Source organism: Nasonia vitripennis, chromosome 2 (genome assembly GCF_009193385.2).
Source record: "Nasonia vitripennis strain AsymCx chromosome 2, Nvit_psr_1.1, whole genome shotgun sequence".
Classification (NCBI taxonomy): domain Eukaryota; kingdom Metazoa; phylum Arthropoda; class Insecta; order Hymenoptera; family Pteromalidae; genus Nasonia; species Nasonia vitripennis.
Window position 1 is genome coordinate 34,398,171 of NC_045758.1, and position 26,294 is coordinate 34,424,464.

Consider the following 26,294-nt stretch of genomic DNA (forward strand, 5'->3'; position numbering starts at 1 on the left):
GGTTTGAATAGCGGCCCGAGGGGTTTGTGAATTTGAATTCCGTGCGAAATATAATACCCTGATATAGTGTATTATATACTTGATTTTTCGTTCACGTTATTGTATCACAAAGTCGAATCGAATTACCGGAGAGACTCGTAAACTCGCGCATGCGAGAACATTTTAATGCAGTAGCGCATACGATTCCCCGGCAGCATCGCAGAGCCGGAAAAAAAGAAGAAAACAAGCCACAAAGCCAGTGTAACGACCACTCCATCGGAGCAACTGCTGACCCGGACCGTGCGCGCAACAGAAAGCGACGCTCTCCGCGCGATATAACCAGCTTGTGTGTATACCCTCACGTCCTCCAAAAAGCAAAAGTGCAACTCGCGCGTATTTCGGCCCCGCGGGACAGGTGTAATCATGAAAAATTAAGCCCGCGCGCAACGTGTCTTTGTCGCGCACTGCTATACACGTATACACTCTCGCACATGGACTTTTTCTCGGGCCATTAAAGCCGTCTGGCCGACGCTGACATCACAATTCCGAGACGAGAAATCTCCGGCTACTGCTGCTCTCTTCGTTTGTCTCTCGTCGCCTGTGAGGTCCTCGGCTGCCGAGAGTGGAAGTGTATGTAAGTTGCGGGAGGAAGAGGAGTGTTGTCTCGGAGGGTAGAGGAGAGGACCATTAAAAACGGTAGCGACCGAATGTCGGATGGGAGTCGACTGTACGCGAATGGCTATGGCGAAAGCCAGGTGAATTTTTGAAAAACAAACAGTCGGTTATTTCGGTACAATAATATTTTGGATAACGTGTATTTCTACACAGTAGCCCGATGCTGTCTTTCTTTGTCTATACTCGTGTGCGTATCTCGTGAGCGCCGACTATTTTTCCTCCGATCCGAGATGCATTCAGTTGTCGTCGCAATTACGCCGTTTTGTAATTCTTGGCTCGCTGGCGTCAAACGAATTAACGCGAAGCGTCAACCCTGATTTATAGACCGGATTGTGCTCGCTCTTTCTCAGATCAAGCCACGTCGCGATAAATCTCGAAGATTAAAAATCGTGATTAAAAATTCCACATTGTCTGCAGCGCGGGCCTCACAATTCAAATTGTTTACTCTGGCGAGTGCGCACAGCACAATACTCGTAAACCCGAGAAATTATAGTATGAGCTGTGTCCTGTCATCGAACAACATTATGAAAGAGTCTCGCTCTCTCGAGAAAATAGACAAACAAGCAAACACGCCGAGATTTTGCGCAATGCTCAAAATCACATCCACCTGCGTCGTCAATCACGCGCCGCTTTGAGGTGCAAATTATCGCCGCGCGATCGCTCTAAGCGCCACATAATGCGCGCAAACGCGCATGCAACGATGAGATCACGCATAATGTCTCGCTGTTTTTTTACTATCCGCTAAACGAGTCGTTCGAAAAGCTCGCGCAGAAGTCGCTCGCGACGTTGACGGATGCGTGGGCGATGATGGCCTTAATTGCCTTCGGACGAGTCGTCTGGGAAAATCTCGACGATTCGACCGGCTTCGTGTAGTTACCCGCGCGAGATACGTGGTTATTAATTATTGATAAAGCGGGCGACAAGAAAACTATTATACAATGCTATTAACGCGAATAATGAGTTGACAAAAAATGCCGATAAAATCGGAGCCGAGAGTGTACGCTTAATTAACGAATGACAAACGCTATTAATGAAAAAACTTGAATATTATTTACGGCGTGAGTGTATGAATAAGTCGATAAAAAAATCATTTGAAAAGTCCAGCGCGGCAAAAAAGCGCCATCAATAATCTCGACTCGCGCATACGGAATCAGACGCGCGAATTATAATTTTTCAACGCAGATTGCATATTTACGCTCTGTGCTCTCTCGAGGACAAGCGCGTACGCCGCGGCCAATCGATAAAGAATCCCGATTAGAAAGCATACCACTTGAGGATTAATTGACAATGATTACCACGTTAGCAACGTGCGCGCGTCTCTTTCTCTGCGCCCCGTAATCTCGAGTCGCGAACTTCAATTAAGATCGAGTCCGGCGTCGCGATGGTAACGGAGATGAAAGTGTAGCAGAGCACATAAACTAGCTCTGCGATAAAAATAAAGCTCCGCTCGGCGGATAAAGACTAAAAGGTTCGCCAATCGTCGATGCTAAGGTCGTCAATATTTTTAACTTTATGAGCGCAATAAAAATTTAACCTTGAAAATATGAATATCGACGAGCTTCATTCTTGCTTTTGACGAGAGCATTCCGAGAAACTTGACGGTTTTTAAATTGGTCATTTGAAAATATTTACAATGAAGATTCACACCGTTGTTAAAGTTTAGACAAGATGAAAAAAGTCTGACGACAAACAAACGAGAATAACAAAGAAATACTGTCGGCGCCGAGTAGGGCCCGCAATAGCCGCATTCAAATTTGGCGCGCCGAGCGGCAGTACCCAATCCGGCCGCTAGGCGGCTACCCGAAAACTCCGTCCGCAAGCGGCAAGAAATGGGCTCGGTTCATATATAAGAACGCAGCCAAGAGAGACTCTCGGAAGCGTGTGCTAGCAATGGCGCAACTGAACATTGATCGCTGACGGTATTATTATATAGGTATGGCAGATCTGCTCAGGGGTGCAGCGAATAGCTTGGATTTACGGCTCCCGATGCGCTCTGCGGGATAGGCCGAAATTTCGGTCTAGCCCAACGTGGAGCCCGCACGGTTGAGTCCTATATACGTCGCTCCTCAAACTACCGCGATTTTCTTAATTGGTGGGGGGCGATTTCAAATATAACTCATAAACGAGGTAATTCTTCGCTTCCATATACACGGCACTGCAGTTCGCAGTATGCCCTGTTTTTTTTTTGCATTTTTTTTTTTCATTCATCGATTTAAAATGAATTAATTTTGCTCTCGGACAATATTTCAAAATTGAATGCTGCGCTATTTCCGACCTAGATTATTCACCGGCGCGAGTCGCGATAAAAAGGCGAGACCTCCTTTTCAGCAAAGCCAATCGTAAAGAAAAAGGAACGTCGTAAAGGCATAATCTTGTCGCGGCGGTGCGCTGCATATTATCGACGGAAACGCGGCTCCGGAATATCTCGTCATCTTTGATAATCCTTAATACCGACAATCAGCGTCATCCCGGCCATAAACACGGCGCGCGCGAGAGAGCGAGGCATCGCGAGTGCATACACGTCTGCCCCGTTATTTGCATAAGTCATGAGCGTTCATCATCCGTCGCTTCCATAAAGCATATACCTGTGCGGCATGTGCGTGTGTGTGTGTGCGCGCGCATAAAGCAATGGAGTCGGATGATACGCGGGGAGAGGCAACCCGGTGGTTTCGCGAACCACGCCTGGGTAATTGATCTTCAGGTGATTCCCCGCCGCGATTAGAATCTAGACTGTCATCGGCTTTGATTTTTCCTCGATATCCGCTACACGCTATGAGACTGTAGCTGATTACGTTTTTTTTTTTTCAGTTGTCGTGTTAATCGAGTTCGAGCTATATTTACGATTCGAGCTCGATTTTTGCACACAATCGGCAGCCCCGTTCCCGAAAAGAAACCTTCGCACGCCTATTCCAATTTCCATCACATACGTCCGTCGATTTTTTTCGCCTCGACACTTATCAAGACCGATCAATTAGCAGCGAATTCTCATCGATCAAGGCAATAAATCAAACCCCACAGCTGAAAACGCGGCGCGCGCAGTCGTTTCAACACCCGAGCTGTCGGTGCGTAATTAGTCTGAAGCTCGCCGCGCATTCCAGCATGCGGTTCTGCAGTGAAATGTAAAAACATGAAATTCCTCGCTCGATGCGATCCATCTCGTGTACACTCGTGTCTTACACGGGCCTATCGCTTGTAAATCGTCGTGCGATAGTCTTTCTGGAACGAAGACGGCGTCGACTTCTCTCTCTCTCGCGCGCGCGAATCTGCATACAATGGGACGCGTCAGTCGCGCTTTGCGCAATAACCCGCGATGCATTCACGGCCGATCCTCAGCTTGCAAGCTCGCGCGCGGCTGGAGTCGATAAATTTCCAGAGAGAAAAAGAAGCTCCCCGCGTACGTCATAGCGGGGAACACTGACTTTATGCGCGGCGAGCTGCGGCTATAAATGTACGCGGAGGTCTTTTTCGAAAAATGATGGACTGCGCGTTTGGTCGGCCGGAATCAAAGGCGGGAATCAAGTGCAGCTTTGACTTTGAACCCGATGCTTTTTCCTGCCGTTGATTGAAACTTTCACTCGCGGGCTTTTTCGGGAGTGATTGATTAATCCCGCGATGATGGAAAATTTCTCTCTGCGTATCGAAACATGATGGCACGGAGAAATTTTTAATTGAAAAATTCCGATTCTACATTTAGAGCATAGGGACAACAATAATCCGACTGCGCAAGTGACATCCCGATGAATCATCTATACGTACGCATTCGCAACGCCTCGTTCGAGAACCGGTAGACCTTGCGAGCGGTGCCTTACCTTACATTACAAGCGCGGCTTCCAGAGCGATCGCGACGCGCCGCTTTATGATCGAAGACGTGCACAGTGAGTCGTTATAAAGTGCCGGGGAGATTGAAGCCGATAAGGCCGATCGCGATCGTCTATTTCGCGCGGTAAATCTGTGTAATATTATACAATCGACTTCCGCCCAGCAACAAAAGCAGTTCCGAAAAAGGAAAAAAGTGCGGCTCGCTTCGTGCACGCGTAAGTCATTTTTCGCGGAAGCTTCACACTCGAGCGAACGCAGAGAGCGGACGCTCGGGATCGCAACCTCGATCTCACCTCGGCAAAGGGACAGCCCATTAAAGTGCCTCTATGTGTATCCTTGGCGTGTCCCGAAGAGACGATTTACGAGACTGACCGATGCTCGCTTTCGCCCCGTATCAATAGCTACGAATACTCGCTTCGTTATTTATTTGATGTTGCATGTATAACACTTGAAAAAACGGGGGGTAATTAAGCCATGAGCGGCGTGAAAACTAATTTATAATCGGTATAACCCCGGGTCATACTCGCGCAGCTGCGCGCACACACGAGAGGCTGAGGAATGCCTCTCGGTATATAGAGAAGAGTAGCAAAGACTTGATTATTCTCGCGCGAGCCGCGTGTACGTTGTCCAGGGCGTATTACTTACACGCTTTTTTCGCCTCGTACATCACGGAGATTAGAACGTCAGTTCTTGCAGCGCGAGCTTAAACGATACCGTCTTGGATCGGCTTCCCTTCTTTTTTCAGCTGCTGATTAACGCACTACTAGTTTTCGCGCCGTTTTTTAATTTTAAATTAACCGAAAGCTCTCTGCGAATCGAGGCGGGGAAAACAGCGCTTTCGCGAAAGATAAAAGAGCGAATACAGACTCAGCCGGTGTGTCCAAGGCAATTTCAGAGTTATGCAAGCCAATGCCATGCAGATCGGAGCGAGGTGGGAGGTCGCTAATTTAAAGCGCGACACATTGTTGTATTACTCGCTTGTCGCGCGTGGCGCGCATGATAAAGCCGTACACGTTGAATTTTTCCCGATTCACGGTTACGTAGCGAGCATACCAGTTCCCAAAAAAGCTCGGGAGAAAAGAAAAATACTCGGACGTAATAACCACGCTGCTACCGCGCGAAACTCGGCCGCTCGATTATTAAGTCCCGCTCACGTACGCAGGCGCGCATTCCGTTCTAGGGCCGTGAGGCTGCATACTCTCTCTCTCTCTTTCTCTCTCGTCTGCCTACTGCACTCCCTTATACACTCTTCGGCGTTTTACGCGCTGCAGGCCGGACATTGTAAAAGCATTCGCCGCGGCTCGCAAATGCATTATGCATCGCGCACGCGCGCCCGAGGGATTCAAATTACAGTCGTATACCCACCGGGAGGGATGCGCTGGGCTGTATGTGACGCTATGGCATGCGCGCGCGGAAAACTCGGGACGAACCGCTGAAAATTTAAAGCGAACCTTGCTAATCAGCCTGAAAAGCTACTTCTCGCGTCGAGCTTTGAAAACTACTCGGCAATGACAGTGTCGTTTTCAGACACAAAGAGTACCTTCAACCGGAATCGAGAAAGAAGATCTTGACAGAGAGGCTCGAGTTACGCTCGCAGCTGTATAGCGCAACCTTGAGGTGCGAGCGGGGAAATTTTAATAATCGTCCGCAGCGCTTTTCTCGGTATTCCGCGCGGAATGCGGCACATTCACACATGCACTCGGGCCTTTGAACGCCGATCTCCGCAACAATACACGACCCTAGGCCTACATTTTACGGAAGCATCGACGCCTGTAACGAGGAGAAACAAGCTCCGCTCGCGTGCGCGACTTCTCCAGACACAGGAAACAAAAACAAAGAGAGACGACGCGGCTGGAAGCGTTAGAAAACCAGGTTTCTCGTCCCTGCGTCTGGCAGCCTACTGGCGGCGAATGTAGGATAGCCGGCGCAGACCACAGCTTCTATCGATCAATCGGCTAATTTGTAGCTTCTTCCGACGATTACGAGCGCGCAAAAATATTCTCGCGGTCGCTCTCGATCATTCCGCCCCATAAATCCTGTCCGGCGACCGGACGGGGGACGCGCTTTCTTCTCGCGGGTGAAAGCTTGTATTCCGCCGATCCTCAGCGCGCACAAATTAGCCGTGACGAATGCCACTTCCGAATAACTTTTATACGCCGTGACGCGCGTCGATTCGACTCGAGGCTGACGTGGCTACCGTTATACACTTTTGGCTTATTTATGGCTTGTTCTTCGCGGTCGAGAGGTGGTTTCTCTCCGAGATCAGAGGGAGAGATAAAAATCGCCGGGCCGATTAAACGTGTATACGTATACGAGCGAGGAATGTATTTTCTAATGACGTTCCATTCTGGAATATCAATTAGCGAATTTCAGTCAGTCCCTGCTGACGACTCGTTTGTAATCTGTCGACGCGGCCGCTATCAGCGCGGCCGATCGAGGGGAATACGAGGATTTACGCGCACTGGCGCAGAAGAATAATATCGTTGTGAAAATTATCCCCCCCCGTGCAATTACAGATTTCGAAATAATGGCTTTCGATTAAAACTTGTAATGCTAAATCGAAGGAAACACTCTGGGCTAAAATCTGTCGGCAATTAACGCATTAATATGCAAACGGCCGCGCGAGCATGCGTAAGCTCAACGGCTATAAATTGGAATAATAATTATTGTTCGCGCAGCGCGTTGTATATACTGTGTACGCCATTACAAATCACGGCAAATTGCTACAAATGTCCGTATCAATTAATCAATCATAGACACATAACCTATGGGATTTTTTGCGCCTGGCTCGTAAATTGCTCTCTCGCTGCGTCGCAACAATCGGCCGGGGATAAATCAGCTATTACGCCGCGTTGCCGAGAGCGATCGACGCTGATAAGAAACGAAACGTCGTTGATCCGTTTACAAGTGCACGGGAGACACTCCAAAGTATTTACATAGATCATCATTTCTGGAATTATCCCTCTTTATCCTGTTGTCGTAGACTCGACGATTTTATCCTTTCAATTCTCCGCTCATAAATCGCAGGGATATCCTCCCGATGGAACAAGCAGCCCACATGCCCAATACAATCGGTGAATTCAGGTATCGTGTGTGCCATCCCATTGTTCGTCGCAGTGGGCTTTAATTGCGACGGATAGTATACATCTATGACTAGACAAATACAATCAGCTTACCGCAAACTAAACAAGCTGCCGAGATATAACGTAGGCGGACGTAAATAACGGGAACATCTCACTGTTTGACTTCCGAACAAGTAGCAGATAAATCTTGCACAAATAACGTAACAATTGCCCATTTTCTCTCGGCGTTCTTTTTTCCTCGTTTCCGGCGCATCGCGCGGACTGTTTGGTTTAGAAATTATCCCGTTGAATAAGTGCCCGACGTGCATACGTATTGCGGAAATCAGTACTTCAGTTGAGATTTTAATTAGATTTTAGTTTCGCCAACCGAAATATACAGCGAGCGTTCCGCATTTCATTTGCGTCTTTCCGCAACTTACTCAGTAAAATAACGCATAATTTCGGAGCTGGCTTGTTAGGACGAACTATTGTATTTCGCGGCGTCATTATCTATCAATCAGCCTACCCTTTGTTGCGCAGTATCGTGAATTTCCCCACAACGCCCGAACAAACAGCAATAATAATGAAAATTGTGTATTATATTTAGCAAACAATATTTCGAATTATGAAACCGTCAGGTGTTACCCGCGGAAACGCGTAGGATCCACTTTATGCGTTAAAAATTCAACGATTGCAGAAATTCATTCGCCTTACACGTAGATAAATAGAATTCAAATCTACGAATAACGCGCGATAATAAATCAATCCATATCGGTGCAGCTAGCACGCACTTGATATAGAATCGTTTAACGACTCCATTTTAACGGTTCATAGATAGTTAGTCGTAGTCTCCCGAACAATAAAGCGACTTTCTCCCTCGAATCAATGCATAATCAAGAAACTCGCGCGCCGCGCGGCTACCGGCTAATTAGGAAGTCGTGCGATAATATTGGCGCGCGAAACGCGTCGCGGATTAGTCACGCGACTCCGGCGGCGGCATTTGAAAGGGATAACGCGCGCATTACCGCGTGGGCTTTTCGTCGCGCAACGCGAAAGCGCATATTTGATTGATTTCTGGTAAAAAGTTGTACTATCAACTAGCGGTTTGGATATGAAATTAGTTTTTCGGGGATCTCGTTTGATTTACGACGCGCTCGTGTAATGAGAAGCGCGCGCGTAATTGACGTTTTATTAGGTGAAACCAGCGTGAAATCGGCTACGGTTACACGGAGGAATATAATCAAGCGGAGTAATAAGCCTTCGGAGATAAATCATATTCTAAATAACCATAGGAGAGCGACACGATTTTTGCATTTGTCGAGAGAGAGGGAGAGCGCGTAGCGATGTCAGACACACGCACAATGACTGGTACACACGCCCACGCGCGACTCCGAGAAGTACATTTTGCAGTTCGCCTGGCTATTATACACAGCCGGTAACGTTTGCCATTGCGCAATGAATTCAATGCGAGGTAGCGTGAGAAGTATCGAAACCCACCGCGTTCGATCACAACTGAGCGATACTTTTTTCTACGGCTATGATGTGTAATTTGTGTCATTGCGATTATGCGATCTATAGATGCGAGGAACTGACAGCCCCGTGGAAATTTATACGTTGGCAAGTGTAATTGCTCGATGTGAATCATACGCACGATAACAATGAATGCATCGTCGAGTCCATTAAAAAAGTAAATTTACTGAATATTATTGATTTACCAGGAAACTCTATGATAAACTGATGTACAATATATCGTGCGGCTATGATGGATTTCGAGAGCTCGCTTTGTGTGGGCGACGCGTGCCCTTGTCTGCGCTTGTCCGCGGCGGCTTTGATACGCTTGTGCGGGATTCCTTTTTTATCTCTCGTGATACGGTTTATGGGGAATGTCGAATCGGTCGACGTTTGCTAAGCAGCCTTTGCTCTCGATCTGTTTCGACTCGAACAATACTTCGCGCAGCAGCTCGACACGTCAGAAACAATAGTTTCAGTCGCGGCAAAATTATGCGTCGAGGAAACGTATTGAGTGTCGACGACGACGAGTCAGCGCAGAAAATACGCGAAACCCTCGCGCACGTTCGACTCCGCGGGGTATTCAACGCGGCTGTCCGCGCGGATGTAAATTGCGTGGGCGATAATCGCGCTAGGACGTAAGCGGAGAAACCCGCAGTCGCCCTTTAAAATGCGCATTCTTTTTCGGGACGGCTTCCACCCGCGACGTGTACACGTTTTTTAACTCTCTGCGTCGTCTCTGCAGTCCCTCTCGACGACCGTTACCTTTTCAATTGTTTCTTTCTTGCAAAGTTTATTGCGGCGTTTGCACGGCCGCAGTGAGCTCATCTACGTGGTTTATGCACTGACTTTTGAATGCGAGCACGTCCTGTGTACATGAGTTTAACGCGCGTCCTGCGGAGAGAAGCCGAGTTTCTTATTTTTTTCCTCGGAATATGAATTGCAGCTTTATTAATAAATAAACTCACGGCCAGATTTATTATCCTTATTCCCGGCGGTTGAGTAACGAGTCACCTGCTGCTGCTGCTGCTGCTACGTAATCTCGCAAAGCGAGTTCGGTAACTCTAAGCTTCTCTCTCGCGGGTATTTCACTTAACCCTCGCATTTCCATAATCGTCAATCACTCGCGTCGGGTGGCTATTGTTTTGAGGCGTGACAAAAGCGCGCAGCTGCTTTATGCTCGAGAGAGAGAGAGAGATACTTTTTATCGGGTGTGGATACTACATGTGCTTTCGTTCAATATCTCGGGCTCGCACGGCTAACTCGAATCAGCCTTCTCTTCCATTAGAATCGTTGATGATGGAAAAACTATTGTTCTCTAATCTAACTTGTTATCTGCGCGCGAATTGCTAAAAATCCTGGAGAGCTTATTACTCAGTGTCACTCAGTACACCGGGAATGACCTTTCACCGATGACTGATTGGAGATCGTTATGCGGGAGCCTTGAATTTTTAATACCTATAGAAAAACAAAGAAAAGTGTGCGTGTTGAATAAAATCCTGTTACATTTCTCTTCGAACGCGAACGGCAGCTCTTTTTGTCATCTCGCCCCATCGCCGAACTAAAAAGACTCACGAAATGCAGCTCCGCGGTGTCTTCTCCTCCGCCGCGAACTCTCACGCGACAATGCCCTCATTGTTTCTCGCGGCGTGTCTGGTCCGGCCTCCGAGTATGCGAGGTCGTCGCGGCGAACAAAGTCGCTGCTGCTGCAGCCGACTTTTTCTTCTCTCTTGTGTACACGTGTACCTACAGAAGTATTATCGCCGTCTGCGAACTGGCGTGGATGAATTCCCTCAGGCCGCGGGGGTTCCTCTCGGGACGTGAGCGAACCTCGTGATTATCCGTTATTTTTCATTCGCTCGCTCTTCTCCTTCGCTTTTTGATAAAGAATAATTCTTCTTTTTTCGGAAACTCGCGCGCAAACCGTTTTAATCTGCCGAAGGTGTATATAAGCTTCCTCTCCTATGATGTGCGTTCGGCAAAATAAACCGCTTCGCATAAAATTAACGGCGGCCCGGTCTACTCCCGAAGCGATTAATCGCCGCACGCAACGGACTCTGCAATTAGACGAGTCTATATAGCGGCTTTATACGTGTAGTATAGCTACGGGCGTGGACTTCTTTCCGGATTACGCGCGAATTTATATGCCCAATCCGAATCCAGCGCGTATAATTGGTAATTTACGGGCCGGCCCGCTGATTTCGACTGACGTTCTAATTAAACGAGTTTATTCGAGGCGGGAATGGATACGTTGGGTAATTCGGGGATCGAGAGGCTTTTACGCGAATCTTATCGGCGGCAGTGCGAGTCGAAAAGGTTTTGTGAAATGACGCCGATGTATATGATTCAAAAGCAAAATGATCGAAAAGTTGAGGTGCAGCAGTGAATTTTTTTTTTCTCAATCGAAAAGTAATCGACGTATTTGGGCAAAGGGGTTTATTGCGCGAGTATGTGTATATCGTAAAGCGATGACGGTCCGATTTTTCCCAAACTTTCGAAACTTTCAGAACGAGCATAGATCGCGCCGGAGTTATAATGTGGGAAAAATACGAAAAAGCCGCGGGGAAACCGCGCGCGAACTTGCTCCGCGTATGTCGTTAAAGCGGAATGTCCAGGGCACTTTAAAGAGGAGATCGCTTTTATTTTTTTATGAATGAGTGTAAAGCCGCTTTATACGCGCGCTCTCTCGTGCTTATAACAGTATAAACTTTCGAGTGCCGCCTCTTAATCTCATTGTGTTTACTTTTTCGCGAGCGCGCATAAGTATTCATCGCGCGTATTCATACAAGACCGCGATTGATAAGCCGTAATTCACGGTTGCATTGATCCCCCATTGACGATTATGATTTTTGCCCGGCGCGAAAGCTCGAAAAATTTGCGTAACAATGCAATAAAAGATACGTATCGGCAGCGGGTGTCACGCGGGGGGTGGGGGGGGGTGAAGCCTAAATAATGCTCGTTTTTGTCACTCGCGCGCAGCTCCTTTCACTTGTCGAACGGCTCTGTCACTGCGGGACGATAAAACTTAATGGCAATCCAATTTATATGCCCCCGAGAATGGCAAAAAGCACAACCGCTCAATTTACCAAAGTTCGCGTATAAACTTTGTATTATCGCAATCTTAATTGAATTAACAGCCGAAACTAATCGCTCATCAGATAAGCAAAGCGAAGAAAAGCTCGTAATCGGCGTACGCGTGTCGCCCGTGTCACCTGATAATAATTAGAGAATAAAGACTCGGTGGCTGGGATATTCATTGTCTCTCGCGCACGAGCGAGCGAGCCGAAGAACCAGTTTACCGCGTGATGTCTGGCGGACTTTTAAATCCGCGACAAGCTTTCAGTCGCAGCGGAGGATAAGCCTCGGGCTGCGCTGCGGCAGAAGCAGTTTTATCGGGATTTTTCGGTCTCGCGGCTGCTGCGCTTGAAAAACGCGCGAAAATAAAGCTTATGGATTACCGCGGTGTGTTTCTTGATATAAAGGACCTGTACAGGCTGTACCTTGTTCGTCTGACGTTATTGATAATTTCACGACTCGGGCAATGAGATACGGCCGGGTTTTATTCCTCGTGACGTGTGCACTTGGCATTCGGTGCGTGATATTGTGCGCGTATTATTGTGTAAAGGTGTATCCTTTGCAATGTTATGCTTACATAAAGTACAGGATTATCGTTGACGTTGGAGTTTTTGCTCGCGGTAGCGAGTGATCAAGATTAATTAAATTTTAATTGGACATAATGAAGCTGATTATGCGATCAATCAATGTGCTTTCGAAGCGAGTCGAGCTGGATAACGATAGAAACGGTGAAAGCGGTGCAGCGCGTTTTACGTAAGGAAAGTTCTAATTGCGCTTGACGTTGTAATCAACGACTCTATCTCACGTGACTTTTTCGAATAACCCCGTGTGCTCGGGTCGCTATCGATGAGTCAAAGAAACGCACAAGTCCCTCTTTATCGGAGAAAATATTTCAATTCCGCGACTGCACCTCATCCGCAGGCGGTATGGAGTCATGCGAGAGCGCATCATCCTCTCGAAACGGCGCAGATCACAAGCGGCTCGAATGACTCGTATGAAAATGAAGCAAAAGAAAGAGCTCTATCAATAACTGCTTTTCTTCATTACAGAACGAAGTTGCGTCAAGCATCGTTATAGTGCGCGCGGAGCGACCGATGTAATTTAGAATTATACGTATGCTACGGCGAGAAAAATAATTGAAAGAGACACATTACGAAATGTGACTCACACACTGCGCGCATGACGTCAGCCTCTCTTCTCTTTTTCCTTCGCTAATTGAAAAACGTAGCCGCTCTAATGGTTATCGGGTCAAATACGAATTTCTGCGATCGTTTGCTCGCACCGGAAAAAAACTTGTACCTACTCTCAAAAATCCTACATATCCCGTTCAAGCTCGCTCCACATCTCGGCGCAGCCCTTGACGGCCGCGCGTTAATTAATGCCCAGCAGATACTTCCTGGGCGTCGGGTGACTCGCGCGCGCGCGCGGCGCGATTGTTATCGCCGGCGCTACAGCTCGAACTCCCCGCGCGTTAAACGGCTCGCTAATCAGTCTTCCAGGAACCGAGGCCTGATGTATATACGAGCGTTCGCTCCCGGCGCGTAATAAATAAAATCGACAAATTTACCTCCTTCAATTTGCCTCGGCTCGCTTCGTGTGCGTGTGTGTGTGTGTGTGTGCGTTACGAGCCATCCTCTTCCTCTCGCGCCTGCACGTACCGTTACCTCTGGCCTCGCGCACGCGGAAGAGTTACGGAGCTTTTTCGAGCTGGATTTTTGGTGCGCATAGTTATACCGAGTTGATTGGAATTTTCAATTTACGAAAAATGCCGACTTTACACTCACGGCTGCCATATTTCGAACGCTTTACGCGCCGACAATGCGCGATCGCCGGAGATAATAAGCAGCTGCGAACGAGAGAATTCCAAAGGGTATATATAGTACAATCATCCACCCACGCGCGCGCGCGCGCAAGCCGTGTATACTTTAGATCGTCGATCTAAATTCGCCGAGAGCAGCGGCGACAAAAATGCGTAATCATCTGGGCTGTGCGCAGCAGGCGTGAAGCCGATGCAAATCTGCCGTTTACTCCCCCGGTTCGCTTTTTTCTCAGGTAGCAAGTGTGCGCGCGTCGCCTGACCCAGTATTTAGCGACGTTGATTTATGCCCTCGACTGTCACTCTCCTCCCCTGTACACGCGACAGAAATCACGCCGGCTGTAAAGTATCGCGTTTGCGCAAGCGTAACCCGCTGTTTGATAGCCGATGCGGGAGCGCGCGGTAATTAGCTGCGAGTGGCCTGCTGCTGCGCGACGATGATCGAGCGAGTGCCCGCTGACGAGGCTTTTTTGCTCTCGGCCGGCGGTGATTAGCGCGGGAGAGTTATATATCGGGACGATAATTCGAGCGAGCTTGTGGTGCGCGTATTGTTTGGTAATGCGCGGAGGCTATGCTTCTTATATTGCGGCGAGGAAACTGCGCGGCCTAGATCGGGAGAGTGCTCTCTCTCTCTCTCTCTCTCCCTCTAGTCGGGTTTATTTATTTTCGCGATGGCATGTGCTGCACTTGCCGCTGAATTTATGAAGTGTGCGTACGAACTGAGTTATGGGCACGTTTTCGATAGCTGCGGGAATTATTTATTGGAGTAATTAGCGAAATGCGCGCTTGTATTTATTGGCTTGGTATAAAGCTCCCTTATGAAAGCGATCGGACTTTGTCGAGTTTGAGCGGATCCAGTAGCCGTGTTTGCTGTTGAATTACATTATATCATTTTGAAAAATGTTCAGCCTTCGCCGCTGAGAGCTGCGTACCTTAGCAATAATTAAGTTTTTCTAATCGATACTCCTATGTATAGGAGCGGCTTGCACACTTATTCCTTATATATGTAGGTTACTTTTTACACCGAGATAAATATTCAAATTCTGCGAGAGATCCCTTATCTGCTCTCGCGTCGCCTCTCCAGTAATCCGGTAGCAGCGAAGAATCCCGGCCCAATCTGCGATCTCATCCCTCTCGGCGATTTTCCCGCGACTAGCTCCTACTACGTATAATACACGTGCGATTCCGCGACGATCAGGAGGACCAACGCGACACCGGGTCGGTTTCTTTCCGCACTGCGAGCAATTTCCGCCGACTCCCCGTGGAATCGCTCGTGTAGCAGGGAATGCGGCGGATAGATCGCGTGCTATCTCACGAAAGCGACTCGCAGATATCCCGTAAACTTATATCCCCATATTCCTCTGACCATTGTCGTTTACATGCCGCGCGGCGAGCCTCTATCTCACAGAGCTGAATATCCCCCTCGTATGCGCGGTTGCGAAAGGCTCGTAAAGCACATCGGCGATAGATCACGAAGGCATCTTTTTCCATGCTATCCGCGGCGGGTATGGCTCGCGGATCGATCTCGTGCTGGCGCGCCAAAGAGAGAGAGAGAGAGAGAGAGAGAGAGACAGAGGTGCTGGATCGGCTCTAATGGCTTAATTTTCCTCGGCGATTTTCCCGCGTGGATTGACGTGTCGGGTGGGGCTGTTCCTCGCTGTTACGTCAGACAATCAGATGAGACAGAGGTTTAGCTTGTGAGAAAGTGGAATAATCGAGGGGAATAAGCGCAACGCCGCGGGTTGAATTTTTGCGCGGTTCATGGCGATCCGCGGCGTATATTAATCGAAAAGCTTGCCTGGTACTTCAGCGGTTTATTATTATCAATCAGCGAAACCGTAAATCGCGCACTGAATGCCGTTTCATAAACGACACTGCATTACGCTTTTTGTCGAATCTAGAGCGCTTATACACTGCAGCTGATCCTGCGCAGCGTCGTAAACTTAATTTTTATAGCTCGACTTTCCATAGCGGTGAGCGTATTTCAATTAGAAGATTGAATCGAACATTGTGAAAACGCATTTTTTTCAGCGTTCATTAGAGGCCGATATTCCTCGAACGCGAATGCATGATTGATTCTTTTCGCTGCGCGTAATACAAAAAAGAGACTCGAGGACCATCAATCAGACGCATCGCGAGTCTCTCTCGCAGCGTGGCATCGAACAAATTCTAATTGGATCATCCACGCGCGGGCTGCTTGGCGATAGAGACGAGGATCGATTTATCGGCATCCTTGATTAGCCGCGGCCGCGGAATGCGCCGGTCTTATTGCATGTCTGTCGATCGTAAATCCAGCGCTTGCTCTCCCCGTATATCTATCTTCATTCATCGCTCTTGTTCCAGCTCCTCTTGTCTCTCGCTCTCCTTCACTTTTGTTCTGAGCGTGAAGTCGAATCGAAAAATTGAATATCCGCGCGAAAGTTCCGGAATACTCTTCCTGGTAGCGCTACGTTTATTTTCTGTTATTCGTGTCTGCGCCCTCGCGAGCGACTTCTTTTTACTTCGAGGATCGCCTTCTGCATATCCGTTTCGTTCGCTGTATCGTATTTCGATCTTCATAACTCGCTGCAGTGCGCGGACAGAAAAAAAACGAGAGGATCCGAAGGTGTACAGTTATATAGATGCATCATCGTGAACTTCGGAGAGTCAGCGATCGATGAACCGTCGACGCGACGCGATAATAACTGACATCGATGATATTCAATTGTATGTACCGCTTTGTCTCTTAGTCATTGTGAGGAGTTAAGTGCATCTCAGCCGCGAGATATTTAAAATATCCCGCCAAGTTATATATGGCTCGCGCGAGCGCATTTATCAGCCGCGTGAGTAATGACAGCTGGAACATACAAGGTATATTAAACGCAGAAAAAATGGAATTGATCGCGATAGGAATCGGGAGAGTTTTCTCTTCGAATCTATCAGCCGTATCACTCTCGGGTGCAACTCGCGTTGTACACGCACGTGTGACCATTAGCGCAGTTGAAACGTTTGTTGCGCCGAGGTGTGGAAAAAATTCAATAAATTAACGTCACTTGTAACGCACCGTGTCATTCGTTAATTCAATGAGTGCTGCGCGCGCAAAATGAAAATGATTTTTTTGCGAGCCTCGCAATCAACTTATTTCGAGGGGAAAAAACGCTGCGGATTCAATTAGATCATATTGTTCATGCGGTAAAGCGGTTTTAACGGAAAAAATGGACGCGTGTATTGCCAGCGCACTTAATCAATTCAGCGCAGGTGGACTCGGCGCGATAAAATTCAATTTCCCTGTATCGCGCTTCGATTAAAATTATAATTACAGAGAGCTCTCGTTGCGCTTGATTTATACGTGAGAAGAAAAGCCGCGCTGTTGGAATTAATCAGAATGCAAATGGACGTCGGTACGTGTCGAATAATTCGATCATCGAACCGTGAAATTTGCGTAATGCTCTAAAATAATTATAATCGATATCGTGTACTGTATCTGAAAAAATCTCGCGATCGCCAGAGATTAATCCTAGTTACGCTGTCTGTTGCGCACAAAAGCATTTGTCTTCGTGAACGCTTCGATGTTGCTTGAATGGGTATCATTCATACGCGCGGCGGACTATATTGCATTTGTTATTGCGAGGGGAAAAAATAATGTTCCAGTAAATAGTTCGCGAGTATGGTAAACGATTCGCTTATTGCATCGCTATGGCATCGATGACAATGCTTTTTAATTATCCATTCACGAGATGCATCGATACGGCCATTAGCACTTACAGAACGACGTTATACGCGATTGTATTAATAGACTCGCAATGCACTTGCATGGGAATTGCAAAAGTAAAATATGCCATTTTTCTCGAATCGTCGTGCGACTGTATCAAGTATAACAGTTTCCACTTGTTCGCGCTCTGCACTTGACGTGTTTTGACTACTCGAGATGTAGTGACGATTAATCTGCGGAAAAGGAGCAGATATTAACGTCAGGTCACGTATGTAAAAGTTATATTTAGACTGTGTGCTGATGAAATATTTAATTAACCCAGTGTACGGAGTAGCTGGACTGGTAGGTTTAAAACGAAAAGTAATAAATGACATAAACCTGCACTCAGAGGTACATCTCCTCCAGTTTTGAAAAGCCGCTCTTAATCGGCTCAATCGCGATTCGAATTAAAACCGATCGCGATACTCTCGCATCTCTAGCCGGCTGTCCGCGTCGGTTACCTAGAAAGTAAAAGCCTCGATGATACAACTCGCTTATTAACCGAGGATTATCCGTATACAGGCGCGAAACGTCAAAACGTCAGCGCTCGCGCGTATGCAACACCTACGGAAGAGAAACGCGACTCGATAAAAATCGGAGAACAATGTATAAACTTCGTGATCGAAGGTACGCGCGTCCATCCGTCTACTTACAACGTATTTTTAAAGATATACAAATAACACAGACCGTAACGAATCGTCCTACAGCTAGATATGGAGCTAACGGACCGACCCGTTTAATTTTTCCGCGGCTGGCTCGATCATAGTAGTCCACAATGCTCGCACGTCGTCCCGCGCTAATCGTCAGCGCGGCGGCGTAGATAACGCGATCTCTTGATGCATCTCCGCGAGCGCATAAGCGTACCGGCTGTACTTGCGGTACATCCTGTCCCGTATCTCGCTCGCGCGTGCACTTCCATACCGCCGGCGATGAATCCGCCGATGGAGGACGGAAGCTCCTTCTCTGCACCCTCGGCTTCGATTGTTGTTTCGTGCGCAATTCGATCGGGGCGCAGGTTAAAAACTCATTAAGGCTATGACTCGTGTATAACGTGGGCGGTGAGAGAGAGAGAGAGCGAGAGAACTCACCTCTTTTGATTGCGGACGATGAGAGAGAAATTAATTAACGCAGCCGCATGATGCAGCCCATTAGCCGACAGTACCTCCCCACGTCGGAGATTGAAAAATGCATCCTCCTTTTGTCGTCTCGCGAAGCCTCTCATTATACGTTTCAATTTACCGCGTATACAAGCGATCCTCCATTCCTCGTAACAGTAGAATAAATGAAAATTTCGAGATGCATCGTTGCGTAAGAACAGCATGCAAAGTGTATAAGCTATTTATCAGCGGCACTGAAAGTGGCGCGCGGTAAAGTAACACCAGCCGATATCAAAGAGAACTCGATGATACATAATAATTGTTTAGTCTGTAACAAAGCGCTTTCAATATGGCAATCAAGATCTCGCTCGTTAAAGCTTTTCAAGCGTTTGCTTTTACGCCCGCGATTGTTTTCCCTCCTCGGAATGTTCTTCGTGAAAATCCTCACCTCGACGACGTTGTACGCGAAATCGACGCCGGATCGATCCGCCCGTATGAATCTTGCATAACGTCGAGCGTTTGGAAACGGGTCAATTCCGGGTTTCAGCAAACGCGCGTAATGCGATATCGCGCGTCGTGCAGTTCACCGCCGCGGCTCATCCCAGTGCTGTATAATGCAGCGAATTGCGCTTTAACGGCCCTAAGAGAGCCGCTTATATTGACGGCTCGTATCTGCTGTACGGGCCGTTTCGTCCCACGTTATTACGAGTGAAATTCTTGAATCGAGCCATCATTCACATCGCCCGGCGCTTTCACGACGTTTCAGACGCTCCGAAAATTCTGATGAAATGCAATCTGATTTATACGTCTAATGAGCCTGCGCTATGCGCTGTTTCTCGCTGAATACAATGAGCTTTTATCGCGAAAAAATATATCCTAGAGGTATAACAATGGAGCTTCGAAGTTTTACCCGCAACGACAGTTTGATGCGGTTTGATGTCATCATGGCGATACACAGCCTGTGCGAGCATTCGATTTCGAGACTCGAAGGAACACGTCGAATGGATGTATTTGGCTTGCGCGCATACCTACACGCGGCGACAGTGACATCAGGAAACAAAAGAGTAAATAATAATTAAATTAGAAATTCAAAATTTACGGCTAATAACTCGGCAATTTTTACGCGCTATGCAATAACTTTCGGCCGGAATAAAACGGCTTAACGAGGCAAAAATTCAAATTTCCAAAACTTTCACTCGCGCGCGGCCATTAAAATTCTAATATTCGCGCGGCATCGTAAACTGCGTAAGACAATCGCAACTATAGCATCGCTCGCGCAGCGAAGAGCATCACCGTCTGTCTCTCTCTCTCTATCTCTCTCACCCACACGTCCCGGTATGGAACACATAAGTTTTCGCCGCTGCTCGAATGTCGCTTTTAACGAAGGGAAACTAACGCATTACGTTTAATTATCTCGCGCGCTAGGCGAGAAATCGCTGATTTATTAAGTCTCGCGACTTTCGAATGCGATGAACCAGCCCGAGTGTTTACGGGTGCTGGAGGATAGTTATTTGTATTCGAACAAAGGAAACCCTAGAATAATACGCTGAGAGCAGTATAGGACGGCTCTTTTTTCTCCGCGCGTGCAGCGAGTCGTTGTACAGTGTACACACACTTAATTTATTCTAATGTCTCAATAAGCGCGAGCGAAAAGTACAAGTTAGGCCTGTGCAGGCATACACTTATACCGGAGTGCAAATAGACGAGAGAGCTCGATCATTCAAACGCCAACCTATATACCCGCGGTGCAATATCGTCGAGCTGAATCTAAGAAAGAATTAGCCCCTGGGCAGCGATAAAAAATGAAATTACAGCTTCGACCATAGAGATAGGCATCGCGAATAGCTACAAATGTATCGATAAACAAACACGCGCCGCTGCGTGTATCCGCTGCTAAGTGACTCACGCGATGACGCAGCCACGGAGATCGATCGAGAAAGCGGCAGCCCTCGATCGATGAAAATAAACCGATCCTCGTTACGTTATCTCGCAGAGTTCCGCGGATTCCAGCATCTCCTTCTCTAGCGCGAGTCGACTAATCGCGGTCAGTTGGCCGTACACACACGCGCGTAACCCGATAGATAACGTTGTAACTCCCACGATCTGCATCGCTGAAATTCCCGGCTGCAGGTTCGTTCGTTACGCAAGCGCTCTGGCATAATGACGTATTATGCTGGCGGCTCTCTTCGATGAACTTATCCCTCGCGAAAAGCGCCATCCGTTATTTATAGCGAGCAGACGCGCGTTGCTATTTTTTTTTTTCTCTCATGGAACAAACGCCCGGTATAGGCCGTAAGAGCTATCGCGCGTCCATAAGTGGTTCCGTAGATTAAACGCCCACGGATACGCGAGAGCCGAGAGCTCTTTAAAGGGAAAGATCTATCGAGCCTCCCCGGGAAAATTGTTTTTTAATTCACTGACGTAATTTTAGGACAGAAATATACAAGAGCGGGCGTATATAATAACGCCCTCGCGAGAAACGACTCAGCACACTTACGGAGCTGCGCGCGTCCGCGTCGATTTCGCCCGAACGTCCCATCTTTCTCTCCCTCTTCCGTATTTTGCGTGAAATACGATAATCGCGCTCGTGAAAGAGGGAGGACGCGCGGGCGAGGTGTGCTCTCGCAAATTAGCATAGCGAGACGATTTCGGAGAGAGATATCGATGGCGCGGTAACCCGGAAATTCTCGGCGGTTACGCTTTTTCCGGGGGATGCCACCGTGAGTTATTTTAAATTCTCCGATCTACTGTATAGGTATAATTTTTAAAATCCGAGTAGTATCGATGACCCCATCATCCGCGGCGGCCGCGTACGCCTTCAAATTACGCCGAGCCATCCCACCCGCGACGCTCTCTCTTTCTCTCTCTCTCTCTCCCTCTCTTCCGCGCGTGTGCGAACGTGCGATGCAGCGGTAATCCCCCTGTACACTCTCACGTGGGTGTGTGCGTGCGCGCAGAAGAGAGCGCGGCGGTTCATTCATGAATGGCAGCCCCGAGCGACGAATGCTAATGAGCCGTCTGCTGCTTTTTCCTCTCTCTCTCTCTCTCTCTCTCTCCCGCTCACTTGTAATCGTCTTCTTTGTCCTTTCCTCCTTTGCGCATCGTGGTGCGCCGAATTATCATCGTTTCGAGAGAGATTTTCGCGAATGCAGATGAGGAGGGGAGATCGAGTGATACATTGGCGGAAGTTTCGAGGGAAAAAAGTTGCGGCGCGCATGGCTTTGAGGAGAAAATGCCGAGGAGCGAGCTGGAGGAATTAAGTTGTTAAGCGCCGAGACTGTATCCTTAGGGCTAATTATTACCCGTGCGCACGCACGCTGGAATGTTATAGGTGCAGAGAAATGCCGTGTATCCGTAATCCGAGATTTATTCGAAACTCATGACGCTGTCAACGTTGCGTTTTCCGCGTAATATTAAGATATTATATGCGGGGAGAAATGTTGCTTTTTCACAAAAATCGCACGTCAATTGTCGTCAATGATATGACGCATTTTTAGTCTCTCTCTTGAAAAATAAAAAAAAAGAAAAGATCTTAACGATCGGTTACGCTTCATAGCCCCGAGACCTAAAATCTCAGATTTGCACATTTGCTGTTAGCGCGCATGACTTCCTACATCTCCGAGCGGCGTTTAAGAGCCCGGCAATTATTCAGCGAGCGCAATTATCTCATCAATAGGAGGCAACGATATAGCATCAACTGAAAAATCGCAGCGACTCGTTAGCCGACTAAACAAACGCCGCCTGGGAATGTGTATAATTAAACGCTGCCAGCACAGCCGCGGTGAAAAGTTCCGCGAAAACGCAGCGACGGCGGAAAATCGTCCCGCGCGCCAAGTTCAAACGCCACATAAATACGCGGCGCCGGGCGCGAGTTCAATTGGCAATATCCTCGACGTAGCGCCAGTCGAGCGTCGAGTAGCCTCGGAGTGTGTGAAATCGGCCGGTAAATTCGCCCGTCGGACACTTATAAAATCTGCGAGACGAAAATTCAAACTTTTCCAGGCGAAAAAATCAAACTTCTTGCTCGACAAAGAGTTATTTTTTTTTTCCAGTTTCTTTCAAGTAAAAGTTGCCCGGCGCTCTCTCGCGCGCAGAAAAAAGCCTCGTCGAGGAGGGAAAAAATCGCTCGGAGATAGCTGCACCGATGTATAAATATTTAAGGACGTCCCGCTCGAGAAAGTTGGCACGCGCTTCAATGATCGAAAGCTGCGGCTCCTTTATTTTCGCGACGGTCGTCGCGATTCCCGCGAGAGAGAGAGAGAGAGAAACAGAGGAAAGACACGAGACAAATGGGCTCTGGTTCCGCCTGGGGAAAAGCCATTACCATTTCTAATAAACTCGCCGCGCGGACGGGCTTCGGGAATGGCATGCGGTTCGCGTTTCCGAGTGCGCGGAAAAAAAAAAAAAAACGATATGCTAACGGCAGAGCTGCGACGAATTGAAATGGTGGGTTGTGCGTTTGTGTGATCGATGCGCGAAGCTCTCCTCGTGATTTATTCTTCGCGCGGTACTTTTTACGGGCGACAGGTGCGCAGCGAGCTTTTGCGAGCTTCGAAGTGTCTATAACGGGATAATCGAACGAATGGGGCTATAAATGTCTTCCTCGTGTTCCAGGTGGTCTCCCTCCACGGCAGCCAGGGCGTCGCGAAGCTCACCTTCGACAACCACACCGAGTGCAGGTGCAGCGAGCGGAAGAACCTGGAGAGCCATCGAAACCCGAGGCACAACGTCCAGGCGCCGGCCAACATCGTCAAGCAGCAGCGGCCGAGAAAACCGTGAGTCGGCTTTGTATTTTCTTGTATTTTCATGAGCCAGTTAGAGATAATTGATCGACAACTACCCTGCTCTTTCAGATGCCGCTGTCCCAGTAACTTCTTGCCGATGATCACGAGCGACGACTCCTGCGAGTGCACTTGCCCCGACAGGGACAGGGAGGAGACCTGTCAGAAGCTGCTGATGGGCCGAGGCTATCTATCGAACGTCGACAGACAGTAAGCCTCCCTTTTTTCTCTTGCATCTATATCTTGTACATCCTTCCTCGAGTTGTAGAACGCGAAATTTCCTCGCAGGTGCATCAAGGAGGAGAGATGCATGGCGCCCAAGTGCTTCTACGGCGCTTACCTGGTGGAGACCGGCGGCTGTCCGCAGAAGAAGAAGTTCATCGACTCGAACGTCTGGTCACGCCGTCCGAGCAACAACTACCAGTATCCGCGCGGCAGAAGTTGGAGGACTCCGTAATCCATCGTCTCGCGGTAGAAGATGACGACGACGATGATGATGGTGCCATTTAACCCCTGTCTCTTTTCTTTCCTCCTCCTCGTCGGCGCCGGAACGAGATGAGCGAGCGAGACTCGATTATTTTTTACACCGCGCCTGCGTACGTGGTACGAATTATACGTCCACTGTACTACGCGATTTACGCGCTCTTGCGATATATCATACGTGTGTAACCAGTGATTTGGGCTGTTTTGCGAGAGGCGCGCGCGGGCAGTGTCGTTTTTTTACGTGTATAAGTCGTATAAACTATACGCGTTATAATGTAATCAATATTTAGCGGCTAGACTCTGGATTGTCAAGCAAGTCGAGCTGTTTGCAGAGGAACTCTCGTATGCGATCGATACGCCTTTTTCTACATTATTATTATATTCTAATTCTTGCAGAAACGTCTCTTTATGCTTCTATTCGCGTCGAGCGAATCATCGCGTGTAAATAAGTGCATCGGAGGTCAGCGATATTGACAAATATCCGATCGTCCGATGATTCATCAATTAAGAGTATCTTTTAGCTTCTATGCCCACATATTATTTACGCTGCTATATACGAAGAGTGTGGCGATCAGTTTCGAAAAGGGAGAGAGCCCGAACGTCATGGTACACTCCGCCGAAGAAGTATGTAAATAAAATATATATCTCGCTTAAATAACTATACTTATATCAACATTTGAACATTCTAAATTTGATCATTCTATAATATTATAACTACCCTGCGTAATGACGAGTTTCTCATAATAATAATAATAATAATAATAATATGTGTAAACGTAATCTTGAATTAACACGACATTGAATCTGAATAACGAGACGATAAAAGTCAATGTTGCTCGAAAAAGTATTAGAATGGAAAACGCATAATTAACGTATAAGGGATGAAAAAGCAAGAAAAACAAAAGAAAAACGTCGACGAAACGAAGCTAGTAGATCTGAAGGAACGCGCAGCTCTTCGACTGACTTTAAGCATTGAGGTAACTTAAACGGTATACGAGGGAGAGAGATAATGTTAATGAGAAGTCCTCGGACGCGAGCCTAGTCTGAGGCCCTATCTCGATCCTGCGTAAAAGCCTCCTTTTGTCTTTTCTCTCACGGAATTTTTGACCTCTCTTTCCGAAGCTTATGCGGCCTGACATTTCCCTTTTCTCACCAGCGCGTCCTGGCCATTTATTGTTGCTTATTTCATAAGCACGACAATAGATTTATTTCGTTCGCTATTGAAATTACAGGTTTCCGCGCAGGAAACTTGTTATTTTTTTCCAAATAAGCGTCTTCCTGTATAGGAGAGTCAATAAACGCAGGTTCGAAAGAGGTCCTTAACGTAATATCCACTTCGCTATAATATATATATTATTATGTATCTTGGATATTAAACATTTACTGACACAGCCGCTAACGTATATTATACTCTTGGCGAAATTTCTTCCTTTTTTTTTTAATATCCTATACCGCTTATCGCGCGACAGTATCGAAACTTAACGATTGCCATTCTTTCGAACGAAGTGTATTGAATTTATATATACTTTTATATATGCTTCGCTTCTCTCAACGTGTATAAGTTTCGCAGAAACTTTGTAGATTTATAGACGACAGACGAAGCATTTGTATAAGAACGTTCATTAATTTAATACTTAGCATATTATGAAAAAACAAGTCTAACCCCTCTTTTATACATACTTTTTAGATGTAATAATATATATATAGTGTGTGTGTATGCGGAGTATCAAGAGAACAAGACGTGATCTTTGCGACCTTGTAACAAGATGAAATAATTGATTCGTTTAACATCTTACGGTTACGTAGCTTACTTTGGCAGAAGAAAAAATTTTCCGACCTGGACGCCTCCGATCTTGTGCGCGAGGTCGAGGTGAATATGCGAAATAAGAAAAATGGCCAATATGAAGGTCGCAACGCAAAGCAAATTGTAAATTGTATTTTAGTAAATATATTATGTAATTATAAATAAGCATGTAGCAAAAAAAAATATACAATTTTTGTCGTCGTCGTGCATTGGTATTGTCAAAATCATTATTTCCCCTTTTCTAATTATATAATATCATATACCATAATAAATGCATGTTATATATGTAATAATATCAATCTGAAAGTGTTGTGTCTACTGCCTACATAATAATATACAATAAAATAGCATTTAAGCAATCAAGTATTACAGTCTATATATCCTTATCTTAATTTCTCAATCAAATAAAATAAGTAAAATCTAGTCCACGATGATTTCAAGTAACACTGCTTTACCGAGGGAGT

At 47.1% G+C, this 26,294-nt stretch overlaps 1 protein-coding gene across 1 annotated transcript in view; it reads left to right on the forward strand.

Annotated features, from left to right (window-relative positions):
* Nucleotides 1-26,189, forward strand: part of LOC100678986 (BUD13 homolog) — a 66,232-nt gene extending 40,043 nt beyond the window's left edge. The window contains exons 4-6 of the mRNA XM_003424112.5: nt 23,377-23,537; nt 23,616-23,753; nt 23,832-26,189. Of these exons, the coding sequence (XP_003424160.1) occupies nt 23,377-23,537; nt 23,616-23,753; nt 23,832-24,000 (468 nt within the window). The 3' untranslated portion in view covers nt 24,001-26,189. The remainder of the gene's footprint in view (nt 1-23,376; nt 23,538-23,615; nt 23,754-23,831) is intronic.
* The last annotated feature ends 105 nt before the right edge of the window (nt 26,190-26,294 follow it).